The 18317-nt window shown below is 42.5% G+C and overlaps 1 protein-coding gene across 1 annotated transcript; it reads left to right on the forward strand.

Moving 5' to 3' along the window:
- The first annotated feature begins 1760 nt into the window (after positions 1–1760).
- On the forward strand, positions 1761–18229 carry tcirg1a (T cell immune regulator 1, ATPase H+ transporting V0 subunit a3a). The gene is made up of 21 exons (XM_080836988.1): positions 1761–1914; positions 5440–5562; positions 5659–5737; positions 5939–6087; positions 6627–6722; positions 6843–6910; positions 7199–7313; positions 7432–7514; positions 7622–7715; positions 8166–8378; positions 8960–9110; positions 11650–11789; positions 12730–12887; positions 13157–13247; positions 13365–13483; positions 13757–13970; positions 15317–15427; positions 15615–15707; positions 16824–16944; positions 17315–17486; positions 17987–18229. The coding sequence occupies exons 2-21, from the start codon at positions 5446–5448 to the stop codon at positions 18063–18065; spliced, it is 2463 nt and encodes an 820-aa protein (XP_080693114.1). The 5' UTR covers positions 1761–1914; positions 5440–5445; the 3' UTR covers positions 18066–18229.
- Positions 18230–18317: the final 88 nt, after the last annotated feature.

Here is an 18317-nt window from a genome sequence, read left to right on the forward strand (position 1 = left end):
GAACAAATATTTTCATATTACTTTTCCACCAGTTGTTATGAAATCCATTCATATCGATGTGAATCAATCAATACTAATACAACTTTAACTGTGGTGTGTTTTTGTTTCATTTTACAACGTATTTACTGTATAATCAACGGTAGCAGATGTAAACATTCCGCATTTGATTTGAACTGACGCGGCCAAGATCTGGATTTGTCACTGCCATGTGCTTTGAGATAACGCAGTTAACCCCCCATGGAGAGTCGGATCGGATCCTGACTTAAAATATAGCAGGAAACAAAAACAAAACAAAACGCACTGTCTCCCAGACAAAGATGGCTCAAGAAGGAGTGGACCAATGAGCTACTCTGGACATTACCTGGCCACATATGAGTATGCCATATGATGACTACTGCAAACCATCTGCCACTAATCACTGTTCAATACACTTTACTCAACTTGACTGTCCGCAACTGAAAAGTTGTGTGGTCTTAAAAGAGTCATTATGGTTTACAAACTGCACTGCCACTGATCCCTGTGACATACCCTTACATACAGGCGACGTACACACGCATTTATTCACACAAATTACTAAGATTGTAGCCAACATTTTCAACCTAGCTTTCCGTAACCTGTGATCTTTTACATCATACAATGTTACTTGGGTGGTCAATATGGAGCATATGCTCTACGTGTTCTTGCTGTAGCTTTTACCCAATGCCTAACCTGACGATGTCATACTCATAATTCTAGTCAGAATATGAGTCTGATACTGCACCATTGGGCTGTGATTATGGGGCGTGTTTTAAACGAAATGCCTCTTCGCTCGATTGGATATACCTAGAACCAGTCAGAGCAACGTAGTATGACCATTGGTGCCAGTTTATACATTAAACTTTTACCGGATCCCGTAGGAAGGACGGCAAAAACATCTTTTCGATCGACAAATACCTTGATAGCGTGTCTCTGTTCCTCTTTCAAAATGAATGCGCTGTCAATGTCTTCTAAAACAGACTTGAATCCCCAAATTGTAGCTCTCTAGCAGCAGCCATGTTTGTTGAATACGAACTCAACCCAAGCGTTGGTGACGTAGTTGATAACGTAGTTGATAACGTTACGGTTTATCATCTGTCCATCATCGTATAAAGCCCGCCCTGACAATTTGATTGGTCAGGCAGAATCCTGCCTCCTGATAATTTCTCCCAAATGGAGCAGTACCAGACCGAACTTCCCAACCTCAAATTTTGTGGGCGGGGCTAAGTTCGGTCTGGCATCCAGGCTACCCAATGCCACCAATTCCCAATTAATTTCCCAACATGCATTCTCAAAATCCAAATGTTAAAATTAAGGATTTTTTAAAAAGTAGTTTTGTATTATGCTTTGTGAAATTGTCAAACAACATGCCACTGTATTATTCTTCTATAATGAAGGCCTCTTTTTCTTGAAGTATTTTTTTCCCTACCATATCTTTTTTTGTTAATATTGTGCCTCTTGATTGTCACCATTATTTTGTGTCAGTAGTATATTTTATTTATTATAATAAAGCTTTAATAACTACCCATTCTATCACAGTGTTTTTTTTTTATATTTAATCGCGTCGTTTTTACTTACAACACATGCACATAATCGTTAATAAATTGTGTTATAACATAATTACAACGTGCGTTACTCAACCATTGAACACATGCAGAGATAATGTAGTGGACAGATCACGTGGGATAAGGCTGAAAAAGCTTGGAGACGTAGATACGGATAAATAGTTGGACGAACTGGTTTAACTTCGTTAGCTGAGGCTCTCTGTAGTTCTTTGTTTACATCAGCACGGGGCGCATTCATGTAGGCTGGCCGGAACAGACATCAGTGGGAGATGGTAAAAATAAGGTTCTAACGTGCGTCAAAACTACCGGCTGCTCATTCACACTAACTTATACGGTAGGCACATGTGTTATGACTTCAAAGTTTGATTTAAACTGCATGTAAGATTGTTTAGAGATGGTTTCCTAGCTAATGCTAGCTCACTGGTAACTGACGTGATATGTATGTGCTATCTTACCATGTAGTTCCATCAAGAAGATGAAACGAACTATTGGCTCGTTTGAATAGCCTGTAGCTGGTTCGATGGCTTGTTTTGCAAATACAGGATAACATTGGCTGAATGCTAGCTATCGTATACGGCAGGGTTGAGACATCGGAAGTCTCAGCACTGCGACGAGATTTATTCGTCATGCTTAAGATGGTCAACCTATAACGTAGGGTAGCTTATTAAAAAAACCTGCAGGAGTAACGTAGCTGCTAGGCTAGCTGGCATTCCTCTGAGAAACAAGGCTAGTTGACTGGCTGTATTTCAGGCTTAACATAATAAACTAAACGTAGATGTTATTCGTACGCGAACTGACTTGCAAGCAAGATTTTTATGAAGTTGAAGAACTTAAACGTTAGTTCACATGAGAACGTTGACGTACAGGTTCTTAAACTTAAACTAAATTTCACTGTTGACAAATATCACGCTATCACACTGACCGCTGCAAGATGCTGAGGGTGCTAAATCGACCAGATAGTTACATTTCTACGAGGAGGTGAGTTAGGCCTACTTGAGAATTAAATTATGATTTCCTTATACACACATAGGTCACATATATTTACCTCCATACTAAACTAAACTACTAACTAAGGGAAATGTCCTGTCCCTTAAAGATTGTGAGAAGGTGGTCCATGCTTTTATATCTTCCAGACTGGAATGTTGCAATTAATGAAGTCACTTAAAGCAGCAATATGGAGTTCTGTTCCAAAACTAGTAAGCTAACTTCCTGAAAGGCATGCAAAAACTTTGCAAACACCACCAACAGTCCAACTGGCACTGATAGAAGCTTGCCAACACACTTACTTGTGTCTTTTGGTAGTTTAGCTGGCAATGTCATGCGTGAGAGATTTCCTTTCATTTTTGCAGGGTGTACCAGCCCGTTACACATAACTACATAGGGGTAGGGCATATCCTGGATGGCTAGTGGGTAAGGCACAGGTGTTAATCTGTCTTTCTCATGACCATATGCTATCAAAATGAATTTGAGGATGATACCAAAACGACTTGCCTATAAAGCCATATCTCAATTGTCAAATTGTTGCATAGTGTTACTTTAAGTTGCAAGTGGTTCAAAATGCGGCACATATAATTTTAGTCTAATTTTGGTCTACCTCTGGCCTTTATTTCCAATCTCCTGACCCTTTACTCTCCATCAAGGGCTTGAAGGCCCTCCAATTAGCTTTTAAAATGATGGAATAGTCTCCCATTTTATGTAAGATCTGCTTGGACACGTTTAAAACCAGACTGCAAACTCACTTGTATTACTAGTTGATGCATTCTTTTAGCTGCATTTAGCTCAGTCAGAGGTTAGACTTTCATTTGTAATTTAGTCAATCTGAAGTTCCAATATGGTTTTTGGTCAAGTTCACTCTTTATTCAGTTTGTTGATATTTTATTTTATTATTGTTTTGGTGGTTTTACTCGGTTCTATTTCCCACAGTTATGGTTCTATGGATCTATGAATGTTTCTCTTATCCATTCTCTTTTGAAATAATTTTAGCATTAGCTTGTGTTCATTTTTATTTGTCTTAGCCACTTTCTTTTCAGTTTTTTGCTTTTAAATACTTTCTTATTTTACTCATACATTACTTTTAGCTTTTGCTTGCTTGTACCTTGTTTTTATTTGATTTATCTTTCGATTTTGCTTTTATATACCATACGTGTTTTATGTGTATGTGGTGTTATAAATCTCTTTTTCTATTCTTTAATTTTTTCTATTTTTATTTTTTGCTGATTCACCTTAATGGGATGCAGTTTTAAATAACTCCTGTTGTTTTTAAATGTGCTAGGCCTATATAAAAAAATGTGACTTTACTTGACCACTTGCATTGGCACATGAAGGGAATCTCTAGACTGTCTGTGGTGCAAGTCTGCATTCCCTCCCATCTGACTCCAATTAAAGTTAGTCTATTCCCTCTGTCACATGTGTCTCTCCCACCACTCAGAACACTCAGTAACAGAACTGCAGGGTTGTCACATGAGAAATAAACAGAAGTTGGCTCATGGTGGTGGTAACATCTCATTAGCTCGTTGTGAAGTTCTCGAGCAGTTTACTGAGAGTCATTGTTTAGCTTTAATCAGGTACTCTATAGGCAGGGGGCCTGTGTGCACACAGAGCAGTGGTCTATGCAGTGATTATGGTGGTGGCGTCCTAGAAAGTGCATCAACAAGCCATGCAGACTTTACAAGTACCGTACCATGCAGTGAACATCCAGGGGGACTGCCAATGGAAACTAGGCTTTTGGCTGTAATTGGGTGCATTTACATTTTAATTTTCATGTATGTTGGTGGAACGACCTGCCTAGCACTACCAGAGCAGGGGCATCCCTCTCTACCTTTGAAGGCTGATTCATGCTTCCTTACGTAAGCGTAAGCGCAAGCGCAAGAGGCCGCGCAAGCCCCTTGCGCGACCCTTGCGCGACTTCTTACGTCTTGCGTGCGTCGGCCCCTTTTTCTAGACTTGCGTCATTTTTTACGTAAGCCCTTACGCGAGCCTCGCAGCCTGCATTCTATCAACGAATGATACGAGATGAGGTTACTAAAATATTCTGCATGTCTACTCAGTTTTACAGTGCTTCCCAAGTAAAGGTTTGAAAAGAACTTCAAGCTTCAGACTTTCTGTTAGGGAACCTGTTATCTATCTGCAGAGCAAATGTCAGGCTCATACAAAAACATTAACGTGAATTACTTGATGCTAAAACCTAGCGCGGTGTCTATAGGATTTTCCATATACGTTAGCATTAAGCTAACGTATTTTCTACCACAGTAAAACATGCAATACTATGTGATTGTTTTTAGAAAACGAATGTTACAAGGTGAGATTACTCAAATGTAGTCTGCATGTCTGCTCAGTTTAACAGTGCTACTCAAGCAAAGGTTTGAAAAGAACTTCAAGCTTCAGACTTTCTGTTAGGGAAACAGCTTTCTATCTGCCAGGCAAATGGCAGGCTCATGACAACACGCGCAACCTTTGGGAGCATGAACTGCACCGAGTAAATTTTGCGCAACCGTTAACCCCCAACGCTGTAGCATGCAGCCGCCTTAAGAAGCTCTTGAAGACCCAACTCTTCAGAGAGCACCTCCCTTCCTAACTGGCACCTTGGCTTAACCTGCACTTAAGCAGTAACAGGACCGCACTTCTTTTTATTCTTTCTATGTCGCTTTCTATCTTTAAAAAAAAAAAAAAAAAATAAGCAGTATTTATTGTTACACCAGGTTTTTAATGCTCTTAGCTTGACTGTTCTCTCCCTTGTACGCCGCTTTGGACAAAAGCGTCTGCTAAATGACTAAATGTAAATGTATGTACACTGTCCCTCTTGAACAAATAAACAAATTGATTGATCGATTGGTGTTTAAGCAAGACATTTACCTTACAGACAACCATGGGTGCTCTTTTTCGGAGTGAAGAGGTCTGTCTTGTTCAACTCTTCCTCCAGTCAGGATCAGCATACAACTGTGTTAGTGAACTTGGAGAGCTGGGACTGGTTGAGTTTAGAGATGTAAGCATTCCCACCTGTTTTGGTTGTAGCTGTTGATCATCATACTGTTTGAATAGATGGGATTCTTTTTTAATAATTGACTCCTTTGTTTGACAGTTGAACCCAAATGTAAACGCTTTTCAGCGGAAGTTTGTGAACGAAGTAAGAAGATGTGAGGAGATGGAGAAAACGTTCTGTAAGCTTGCGTTGTAATTACACACGTTTGCAGGTTCATTCAACACAGCACTTAATATCAATTTTAAAATTTGGAATAATCATCAGCCATCATCTAATGTAACCCACACTAACAGCTGCACATTACATATTTTCTTGCTCAAAAGCTCAAAGGCAGGCAGGGCTCCACTTAACTCTTCCTCACTGCCTCTCGTTCTGTCAGCATTCCTGGAGCAGGAGATTGGCCGCTGTCTGTATCCACCCCTGACAGAGCCTCTGCCCACGCCGAGCCCAGTGCCCTCAGCCCCTCAGCCAAGAGAGCTGCTGGCCATCGAGGAGGAGAGCGAGAGACTGGCCAGAGAGCTGAGAGAGGTGTATATCTATGTTCTTGTTTGTGTGTGTGTGTGTGTGTGTGTGTGTGTGTGTGTGTGTGTGTGTGTGTGTGTGTGTGTGTGTGTGTGTGTGTGTGTGTGTGTGTGTGTGTGTGTGTGTGTGTGTGTGTGTGTGTGTGTGTGTGTGTGTGAATGTGCAGGAGTGTTTGCTGTGATGCTCTCACAAATATGAGTGACAATTTGCTATGGTAAGGTTTGGAAAAAAGATAAACTTCAAATCAACTACTTTGCATTTCGTTCTGAAATATCTTTTGACCTTTTGAGACTGTAAGTAGATTTAGGCTTTCATAGCTTTTGAATTATCTGATGAATCAGGGCCATTTGAGGCTCCACTCATATTTGTGATAACATTTAAGACTTTTGTATCATACTGAAGGTAGAACAGATGCATTTATATGGCTTAAAGAATATTGTTATTTTATCAGGGAGAAGCATATGGATTATGGATTTTATATTGAATTTGATTCGGTTAGATGTAATGATGTCTGGGTTTTGACCTCAGTTTGATCCCCTGCTTAGGTGTCCAGGAACAGAGATAGCTTGAGGAACCAGCTGACCCAGCTCAGTCAATACAGAGGTGTTCTGATCCAAACTCACTCAGTCACTGCTTCACAGGTGATACAGCAGACCACACGCACCCAACCAGATAGCTTCAAATTGCTGTTAATAATGCTGTCATTTTGGTTTGATGTTTTCCACTGACTGATGTTTCCTTCGGTCTCTATTCCACATAAGGCCCCCCTGCCTCCTACAACTGTTGAGACGGCTTCCCTTTTGGATAATAGACAAGACATCAGACTGAGGTATGAAGGACGTCAGATATTTATGTGTTTAAAAAAAAAGGCTGGTTGTTTTTCTTTTGTTATATATATGTCAGGTGCAGGCTTGTTCTTATAAGTGCAGAAATGGTCTCAAAATAGTTTTGTCTAAGAAAGGAGACATCACAAAACCTTTACAGCATATTTATGAGTATGCTTGACTAAATCGTATCTAGTGTCATTTCTTGATAATTGGGTAAGGGATCACACACTGTGCGTAGAAGTGGAGGGGAGGATGAACATGTGTCTCAGTGTCACATTTATGCTTTCTAGTTTTGTGGCAGGAGTGGTCCACCCCTGGAAAGTTCCGTCTTTTGAACGGTTGCTCTGGCGTGCCTGTCGAGGTTACATCATTGTGGACTTCTGGGAGATGGAGTTATCTGACACTGTAAGAGGAAGTCGTCATGTATTTAAGGCCTGTTGTTTTCTAACAATAATGGCTCAACCTGTTAATGGCTATGCAATACATTCCTGATCATAGTTTCTCTTGTGTGTAAAAATGACAGGGTGAGATGGATCAATGGACAGTATTCCTCATCTCATACTGGGGTGACCAAATTGGCCAGAAAGTCAAAAAGATATGCGACTGGTGTGTATTTGTTATGGATATATCGTTCCTGTTAAAGAATAGAAACGTTAATACACGCTTATAAGAGGCAACTAAGCTAGTAACAGATATTTCTCTCTGTCTCTTAGTTTTCACACACACACATTTGCCTATCCAGAAAGCACAGCTGAGAGAGAGGAGATTCTACATGGACTTCAAGGCAGAATCCTGGATATTAGAACGGTGAGAGACTGAGAAAAAGAAAAGAGCAGAGAAGGATAAGGCATTTTTCAGATTGATGACATTGATGTAACTTGATATAAACACTGGATGTGTTTGTGCGTTATGGTGACTGTGGTCACATTCCTCCTCCTTGTCTCTGTCATTTTGCTCATTCCATTTGTCCCTCTGTTCCTTTGACCTGACCTCCAACTCTCCACACCTCCTCCTCCTCCTCCCTGGCCTGTTTCTCCATGTCTGCCTTGGCTGTGAGCTGCGATGTGATGGGATTCTTTTTTAATAATTGACCCCTTTGTTTGACAGTTGAACCCAAATGTAAACGCTTTTCAGCGGAAGTTTGTTAATGAAGTAAGAAGATGTGAGGAGATGGAGAAAACTTTCTGTAAGCCTGTTCGAGAAGCTTGTTTACATCTCCCCTGCCTGTTTCTCCGTGTCTGACTTGTCCATGAGCAGGTCCTTGCCCAGACGGAGCAGTACCTGCAGCAGCTGCTGGCCCGGGCGGTGGCGGAGATGCCGCGGTGGCGTGTGCGCGTCCGGAAGTGCAAGGCGGTGCAGACAGTGCTCAATCTCTGCAGCCCATCCGTCACCGACAAGTGCCTGATCGCCGAGGCCTGGTGCCCCGTCAGGAAGCTGCTGCTGCTGCAGAGCGCACTTATCGAGGGCACGGTAAGAGAAGGAAGAGAGAGGAGAAAGAATGGAGAAGAGTGAGCCAGGGAGTGAAGAACACATAACACAGAGGGCAATGGGATGAAGGGGAGAACCCATAAAGGCAGATATGCTGTAGAGTTGGAGGGGAAATAGCAAGAAGCCCAATTACTACCACAACCATGAGAAGAGCACAGACTCTTACGGCCCTCATTTCATTGACAGGCCACTGGCAGCTAGCAAAGTGTCTGGTGCATGAACTAAAGCTTATTTTAAAAGTTGGTAAAATAATTTTGCTAAATTAATACCATGAGTGCAGATATGGGTGGGTCAGTGCAGTGCTCCCACACACCACACAATAGCTTTAGATCATGCGCGGACTGGTGGGTTTTGCTTGTTGCTTTGCTCATTGCCCGTCAATGACATTAAGGCCCTTAATGTGCTATAAATTGCTCCCAATAAAAATAGCGTGTAGATATTCTGTTGTCTTTTAACATCAGTTTCAAACTAATCAGTAGCACTTGTGTATTATTTTGATGTCATGATAGCTGACAGATGAGTCCTCTTCACCCCCCAACCCATCTCCCCCCCCCCCCCCGCAGAGGAAGAGTGGCAGTGGAGTGGATTCATTCTACAATCGACTGCCAGCCCCCACCTCTCCCCCTACTCTCTTCAACACCAACTCCTTCACTGCAGGATTTCAGAGCCTAGTGGATGCTTATGGGATAGCCAGCTATAGGGAGGTCAACCCAGGTAACACACTTGCTCTACTATGTCTACACATTGAACCCAGCCTCACTGATAAGGGATGAGGATTATCCAGTGTGCTACCTATTGTCAACAGGACACATGGAAGTTTATAGAGGTTTGTAAGGTTTCACCCTATAGGATGGCATTTATGGAGATGTATTACACATACAGTGGGGCAAAAAAGTATTTAGTCAACCACCAATTGTGCAAGTTCTCCCACTTAAAAAGATGAGAGAGTCCTGTCATTTTCATCATAGGTATACCTCAACTATGAGAGACAAAATGAGCAAAAAAAATCCAGAAAATCACATTGTCTGATTTTAAAAGAATTTATTTGCAAATTATGGTGGAAAATAAGTATTTGGTCAATAACAAAAGTTCATCTCAATTCTTTGTTAAATACCCTTTGTTGGCAATGACAGAGGTCAAATGTTTTCTGTAAGTCTTCACAAGCTTTTCACACACTGTTGCTGGTATTTTGGCCCATTCCTCCATGCAGATCTCTAGAGCAGTGATGTTTTGGGGCTATCCCTTGGCATAACGGACTTTCAACTCCCTCCACAGATTTTCTATGGGGTTGAGATCTGGAGACTGGCTAGGCCACTCCAGGACCTTGAAATGCATCTTACGAAGCCTCTCCTTCGTTGCCCGGGCGGTTTGTTTGGGATCATTGTCATGCTGAAAGACTAGGGATGGGAACCGAGAACCGGGTCTTGTTTAGAACCGTCTCCCAATGAGCCGAATCTTTGGAATCGTTAGCCAAATTCATAACCGGGTCTGTTAACGGGTCTATGTGCCGTTTGCGCAAGCGCAAACTCTTAATAGTAATCAGACCGCAGCAGAAATGGCAACTCGACAGAAGCGATCTAAAGTGTGGATTTATTTCACCCGAACGGATGCAAACACGGTCACTTGTAACCTCTGTAAAAAATGTATTTCCTCAAAGGGAGGAAGTACATCTACCATGAATAAGCACTTGAGCACACATGGTATAAAATTACAAGAATGTCATGTTTTCGATGCCAGCAGCAGCTCAACTAACGTCGGCGCTTCATCCCTAACTTGCCAAGGTAAACTCCTCAAAATGTTTTATCATAAGTCATAACGGTGTTACTCGTGTGTTATCAGCAAACGTTTGCGTTTTCGTGTTAACCATAACTAAACTTAGCATTGAATTGCTTAACAGAATGGGCGATGTTGGACATTGTCATATATTAGCCTATATATAACTTACATATAACTAGGCTAGCTTAACTGTAGAATCTTCTATTTTCAGCCGTTGGCTAGAGGCAGGGGCAGTGCTTGCCTCCCCTCTGTTGGTTCTAGGGTAGGGTTAGGCTGTACAAAATACTCCGTTAATAATAACGCATGCAGCTCCCTCAGTTTGACAGTTCGATATTGATAAGTTTCTCGTAGCCAATTCAGTGGCAGCAATAGCTAAGTGTTAAATATACTGAGTGCCTAGTTTGTACATGATACAAGTAAGTATGTTTCAGTGCGTTATTGTGTTTGTAGTGGACTCTACATTGCTACATTGCTTTGGCAGCTCAGTTAATAATATACCCTTTTACAAAAGGAAGGAGCATTGTTATTTTTATGAACGTTTATATTAAACAGAACACATTTTATTTAAGTTATGTAAGTTTTATTTAAATGTGTATGTAAACATTCTAGAAATTTATATAAAAGAACATTAATGTAAAAAACCTGTTTGTGCTCTTTTTTCACCCCTTACCCAATTATAAGAACCGTTAAGAGAATCGATAAGGAATCGGTTCGATAAGCAGGAATCGATAAGGAACCGGAATCGTTAAAATCTTATCGGTTGTCATCCCTATGAAAGACCCAGCTATGTTTCATCTTCAATGCACTCGCTGATGGAAGGATGTTTTCACCCAAAATCTCACGATACATGGCCCCATTCATTCTTTCCTTTAAATGGATCAGTCGTCTTGGTCCCCCTCCCTTTGATCTTGTCCATAGTGGAGTTTGGAGTGTGACTGTTTGAGGTTGTGGACAGGTGTCTTTTATACTGATAACAAGTTCAAAAAGGTGCCATTAATACAGTTGAGGACAGAGGAGCCTCTTAAAGAAAAAGTAACAGGTCTGTGAGAGCCAAAAATCTTGCTTGTTTGTAGGTGACCAAATACTTATTTTCCACCATAATTTGCAAATAAATTCTTTAAAAATCAGACAATGTGATTTTCTGGATTTTCCCCCTCATTTTGTCTCTCATAGTTGAGGTATACCTATGATGAAAATTACAGACACCTCTCATCTTTTTAAGTGGGAGAACTTGCACAATTGGTGGTTGACTAAATACTTTTTTGCCCCACTGTAAGAGATATCAGACATATAGATAGATAGACAGACGGACAGACGGACAGACGGACAGACGGACAGACAGACAGACAGACAGACAGACAGACAGACAGACAGTCAGACAGACAGACAGACAGAAAGACAGACAGACAGACAGATAAATAGATAGATAGATTTATAGATGACATTGATATGTGTGTGGTTTTTCTCCTTCTTCCAGCCGTGTACACCATCATCACCTTCCCTTTCCTGTTTGCGGTGATGTTTGGAGACGTTGGCCACGGCTTCCTCATGACTATGGCAGCCCTGTGGATGGTGGTGGAGGAGAGGGACCCCAAACTGAGGAACAACACTAATGAGGTGAAATCCCACCACTGATATTAGCTGTCCAAAAGCTGCTCACGTCTCCATTACTGCATCTATGTTACTTCTGATGAACCAGATCCAGATGTCCTGTCTTTCCTGACAACAGACGTATTATTGTAGTTGGATAGCTCATAGATCATTTCAGTTGTGATGAGTTCTTACACCACCCAGCTACACTCCAATGACCGATTAAATCACTTTGGGCAGTTTGTAAATAATAATAATAATAAAAAACACACCTTTTTTCATCACGCAACTCCTTCACATGAAACAGGACTTGTAACTCAAAATGTCAATATGGCCTGCACCAAATACCTCCCCCTCATTATGTATTACAATCCTGTTTCAATGAACCTCAACCAGGAACATCTTCCTGTTTACCAGGAATAATGTCATCCAATTGACTTTTGAATTATTGTATAGTGTCCTCACAACTATGTTGTAAACATCCGTGACTAACTGCGCATACTGATATCAATATCAATATATCGAGCATATCAGAAGATAGATAGATAGATGGATACATAGATAGATGGATACTTTATTTATCCCGAGGGAAATTTAGCTCATCCAGTGGCTTATACACTTAACTCACAAACATACATGAATCACAATAAAAACAATATTATTTGCATTATACACATAGGGAGAACATGTTCACAGGGAGAGGGGTGTTTACAGAAACAGGATAGACCTGGCCCTATATTTCAGTGTGCATTGATCGTGACAGTGTTGATGTCCTCGAAGAAAGTAGTGCAAAGAGTGCAGAGAGATAGTGTTCATGTGCATGTGTGGATAGTGCAAAGATAGAGTACTTGTGCTTGTGAAAAGCAATGCTCAGCTGCCAGCTGCCAAGGCCTGGCTTAGTGTGTTTGTGCGTGTGTCTCTCTCCAGCGTTGTGACTGATAGCCCAATTGCCCTGTGTGTGTGTCAGATCTGGAGGATGCTGTTCGGAGGACGCTATCTGATTCTGCTGATGGGCCTCTTCTCCATTTACACGGGAGCCATCTACAACGAGTGCTTCAGCAAAGGCCTCAGCCCCTTCCCCTCGGGTTGGCACCTGCAGCCTATGATCCAGCACTACAACTGGAGGTAAAGACTCTCTCACACACACACACACACACACACACACACAGACACACACACACACACTCACACACACACACACACACACGCGCACACACACACGCACACACACACACACACACACACACACACACACACACACACACACACACACACACACACACACACACACACACACACACAATTTATTCAAATGCCATAAGGCAGCCCTGCCAGACTGCCTTCTCCACTGATAGTCCTGCAGACACATTAACTCCCCCGCCTGTCTCCATCAGTGAAGACACTCTACGGGAGAACCAATACCTCAGCCTGGACCCGAACGTGACTGGAGTTTTCCAGGGACCGTATCCATTCGGCATTGACCCGGTAGAGTACCTCAGCATACATCATCTATCCCATTTTAACCTGATGAAAAGTGATGGCACACCAGAGTGGTTCTCAGTGATTGAAATACAGATTCTCTGTCTCCCCGTCCTTGCGCAGATCTGGCGGTTAGCGAATAACCACCTGACCTTCCTCAATTCCTACAAGATGAAGATGTCTGTCATCATCGGAGTCATCCACATGACCTTTGGAGTGTGCCTGTCATTCGTCAACTACATGTGAGTCACGCCTCACTTCTGACAGCGTAAACGCACCAGCACAGCTAGTCCTTCCCACTGGGTCATCAGACTTGCTTTGTATTTGGTATACGCTGATTGCCTGTTTGTATTTGGTATACGCTGATTGCCTGTTTGTATTTGGTATACGCTGATTGCATGTTTGTAGCTTCAGGTTGACAAACAGATGGGCTTTTTCTGATTAACGTAGGCTTCATATTTGTGCCCTTTTGTTCTGACACTGTGTTCTCACTCGGCCTGCTGTTCTTCTGTCAGCCACTTTGGCCAGCTGAGCAGTGTGTTCCTGGTGCTGCTGCCGGAGCTGGTGTTCATGCTCAGCCTCTTCGGATACCTGGTCTTCATGGTCGTCTTCAAATGGGTCGCCTTCGGGCCACGGGACTCGGACCGGGCCCCCAGCATCCTCATCCACTTCATAGACATGTTCCTGTTCGCCCAGAACCCAGACAACCCGCCACTGTACCCCGGACAGGTAAGCCAAGCTAAGGGTCCCCTTCGATGATAGCAAAAAAACAAACAACACACTGTAACGGTTTTAACTATGGTTAAACTTCTAGTCAGAGTCATTACAAAGGACTCAGTTTGATTAACACCATGATATGCTATTACAGTGCTAAAACAGACTGAGATGACTGAATATTTCTTAATGTTTTAAACAGCAAAATTCAAAACAGGAGTTAGACTCAATTTTCAATAGTCATGGATATATTCAAAAGAAACAGCACAATGCAGTATTCAACAAAAGATAACTAATACCATGCAGTATTCAACAAAACTAATCCAATGCAGTATGCAACAAAAAGTAATACAGTTTACGGTTACAGAAAGTTTCCTTAGATGAAACCAGAGTGTATGAGAAAGTGTGTGGGTGGGTGTTTGTGCTCAATTGCCGCCAGGTGAGGGTGATAAAGACCAAGTGGTCACAGTTCAGGTGGTCCGGGGATTAGTCATTGATTTGGGTAATGTCCATGGGGAAAATGTTTCAGTTACAGTATATGATAAATGTTTTCCGTTCAAAATGTAACAAACCATATAAACAATTCCGCTCAAAATGGAACAAAACCCAGCCCCCTGGCTCATACAAACATTCCCCTTTCAACATGTAACAAAACCCCTGCTCATATACACAATTCCCTTTCACAAAACAAAACAAAAATAGTCGTTAATAATTCAAAATCAAATTTGGAAAGTTCGACCAGTCTGGAGCCAGTCAGTAAACGTCTTTGTTTGCCGCTCGGCGAAACTGGTAGTATATTCCCCGGGGCAGAGTGCCTTCCAAGATCAGAGAGCTTTACGGTTAGGCCACTATGGTACTCACTCGTCCTCGGCTGTTTTACCGCTCGGCGAAACCTCAATGTATTTGCACCGGGTTGTCTCCCGGTCTCTTTTTCCGCTTGTCAATTCAAACTTTTTAAAGAACCAGCGGCTGTTGATTAGCTGCACCGGGCATCAATGGGGGGGCGTGTCAGAGGGATTCCTACACTCTCTGTGCGTCTCCCTTACAGGAGCGTCACAACACGCAGGAAAAAACTGTCAGAAGCAGAGAGATAGACTCACTTTATGGAGAGGAGGAGATTAACGGCCATGAAAGCGTCAATACAACTTGTCAGTGCTTAAGAACTAGTCTTCACAGAACTACTCACAGAACGTAGAAGGGAGTGTCTGTTAGAACAGGCCCGGTGCTGTCCAGTGAGTGTGTCTGTTAGAACAGGCCCGGTGCTGTCCAGTGAGTGTGTCTGTTAGAACAGGCCCGGTGCTGTCCAGTAAGTGTGTCTGCTGCTGTCTAAAGAAGGATCTATTTTCTCTGCACCTGGGCAGGTGGTTGTGCAGCGGGTGCTGGTGGTGTTGGCTCTGAGCTCGGTGCCAGTGCTGTTATTGGGCAAACCCCTCCACCTCTACCTCAAGCACAGAAGAACCCGCAGCAGCACAGTAAGAAGCACAGTCTTTGTGTGTGTGTGTGGGGGGGGGGATATAACAAGTGGTTGTGGGCATATATATATGTGGCTTAGTGTAGTGTGTATACTATGTGTGTGAGTGTAATAGCTATACAAAAGGATCATGACTGTAGTGACAGCATATATTTCCATATTGGTGTGGTCTCACCTGTGTGTTGCAGAATCAGGAAGAGCAGGCTCCTGTGGGGACGGACACCAGCTCCATCAACACCCTGCAGGGAGACCTGGAGGGCAACGGGGGGCTAGAGCCTAAGGTGAGAGCGACTGGGAGATGGCCCACAGTATGGCCCGCAGTGGATCAGGAGCATTAACCTTATTTCATTGCTTTATGCTCATCATTTTATTTTTTGCCAGTGAGGCCAGGCAGACATGAAGGTTGAAGCTTTCAAGAAGGAAGTCAAAGGGCACACTGTAAGGGCAGAGGTACAAGGGAACAGGTAGAATCCAATACGAAGATATCAGCAAGCGGAACACAAAGCTCGCAGTCAGGCAGTCAGAGATCGGAATCCAAATACACAGAAGTCCAGAGGAATAGGCAAAATCATAATCCAGAAAACAGGCAAACTAGTCACTTCCAGAATTTGTATTTGGCATAAAAAGATGAATTCCAATCCATACTTGGCGTAACCAATGAACATGGCTTAGAAACTCAGACAAGATGATCTAGAAACAAGTTAAAATCTGGGCAGGACATAAAAGCTATAGCTGGCGAGGTTAGTGGCAGCAGTGGTGCAAGAGTTCTGGTGATCGGTTTAGCAACCCATCAGTCTTTCAGGAACCAGGGGGGCAGAGGGTCTAGAACAAGACAATGAACAGGATACAAGAAACACACCACATGACAGGACAGGACACAGGGGAATACAGGGCGGAATCATGACAGTTTTTAATTCATCTGTGCATTTTGTATATTGCAAAAGAGTCATTCCATGTCAAGTGGGACAATGGCTCCCACTCGACCGTCTCAGATTTGGCTGAAAAATGTCAAGGTTGTTCATACACTTCTTAATAGGTATAGTCCCAAATATTAGCTATCTACTCCCAAAAGTTTTGTCACAAAAAGATGTTTTAGGGGGGAGGGGGTGATGCTTTTTAAGCAGTGTTTTCTGAAGAGCTATTTTCAAATTGATATAACTAGAAAAGCATTTAAGCCAGCTCTTTCAAACTTTCTAGGGTTTGAATCTGATACTATTACTTGAAGAATATGGTCTTCCAAGGGTGTGGCTTGGGTAAATCATAGTATTCGGAGTGCTTGAATTTGCGCGAAAATTTTACTTAATGTTAAAGCTACAATGTTATGTTAATGTTAAAGTGTACGGGCACGCGTGCGTGTGTTGGCTTGTTTCATACGGGCTCCCCTTGCGTCTCTGCAGGAGTTTGATGGGGCCGAGGTGTTCATGCACCAGGCCATCCACACCATCGAGTACTGCTTGGGCTGCATCTCCAACACAGCCTCCTACCTGCGGCTGTGGGCCCTGAGCCTGGCACACGCCCGTAAGTGCACACCCTCACCACCCACCCTCCCATCCGTACACCCAGACTCAGAAATGCATCTTCCCCACTTGAAAATACTGTGAATCTTTGGATCTCAATCCAAGTATAAGTGTATTATACACAACACTTGACACGTGTGGGCATTGGTCCACATCCAAAGATCATTCTCTCCATATCCTATGTACAAACAACAGATGCAGGACATTCTCACACACAGACACAGCGTAACTTCTTAATAAGCCAAAGCCGGATTATATTATATTTTAGCCTTGTCTAATAACCGTGTAATTAAGTCTGTGCATACAACCTTATTTTAATGAGTGTCATTCAGACACTGACAAATGTGTGTGTGCATTTGTGTGTACTGCAGAGCTATCGGAGGTACTATGGGTGATGGTGATGCGGATCTCGTTGTCGTGGGAAGGCTACGCGGGCTCTGTGGTGCTTGCGGTCATCTTCTCCTTCTTCGCCATGCTCACCGTCTCAATCCTCCTCATCATGGAGGGCCTGTCTGCCTTCCTGCATGCCCTGCGACTACACTGGTGGGTTTACAGCCTCAATACACACACACACATGCACGCACACACTAATATGGAGACAATGTGTCATGCGGTGTGCATCAAGTGAGTCATTCACAGCTCCACCCACCACTCTCCCCTCCAAGCCCAGTGAAAACAATACACCACTCATCAGTCTGGAGAACAGGACATCGCTCAGAAACATAGCTTCAGACCGCTGAAAAAGACCAAAACAGTCTGCCATCTTTGGATTTTTGAAGGCATAATCAAAAGAGTACTGAGATGTAGAACTATGTCTTGGGTTATACATAGTCATATATATGCCTGTTAAAAATTCACCCTAAAAAAAGGTGAAAGATGGCTGCGCTGTAGTTATTGTATTGATCTAAAGCACATAGTGACCCATTTGAATACATAATACGTAGAGTTTTTGTCATAAATATAAATGCCATTGATAATCTTGCCATGCTTAATCTTCTGTATTCAGATTTCTCTGAAATGTTTTCCATATTTTTTTCTTTAAGGGTGGAGTTTCAGAATAAGTTCTACAGTGGGACAGGATACAAACTAAACTCCTTCTCATTCAACACGAGCCCGGCTTAACTGTCCTGGAATGACGTACTATCTAATGTTACCATTTTGTTTAAAGTCTAAAAGCCTTCTATGGTAAAAGTGCTTTTATAACTTCATTTTGGAGTTTACTTTGTAATGTATATATATATCCTTTATACTGGAAGGAGAAACAATATATGCAGTACCGAGTTATTGGTTGGGACTGCCCAGGTATAGGTTTTAAAACTTAAGATAATAGATTGTCAACTTCATACCAGTACATAATGGGACTGCACGTTGTAC

This window comes from Sprattus sprattus, assembly GCF_963457725.1.
Source record: "Sprattus sprattus genome assembly, chromosome: 4".
NCBI lineage: Eukaryota > Metazoa > Chordata > Actinopteri > Clupeiformes > Clupeidae > Sprattus > Sprattus sprattus.

Coding starts and splice junctions, on each gene's coding strand:
- tcirg1a (XM_080836988.1), top strand. CDS start 5,446: ATGGGTGCTCTTTTTCGGAGTGAAGAGGTCTGTCTTGTTCAACTCTTC. Junction 5,563..5,658: donor GACTGGTTGAGTTTAGAGAT/GTAAGCATTCCC, acceptor TTTGTTTGACAG/TTGAACCCAAATGTAAACGC. Junction 6,088..6,626: donor TGGCCAGAGAGCTGAGAGAG/GTGTATATCTAT, acceptor TCCCCTGCTTAG/GTGTCCAGGAACAGAGATAG.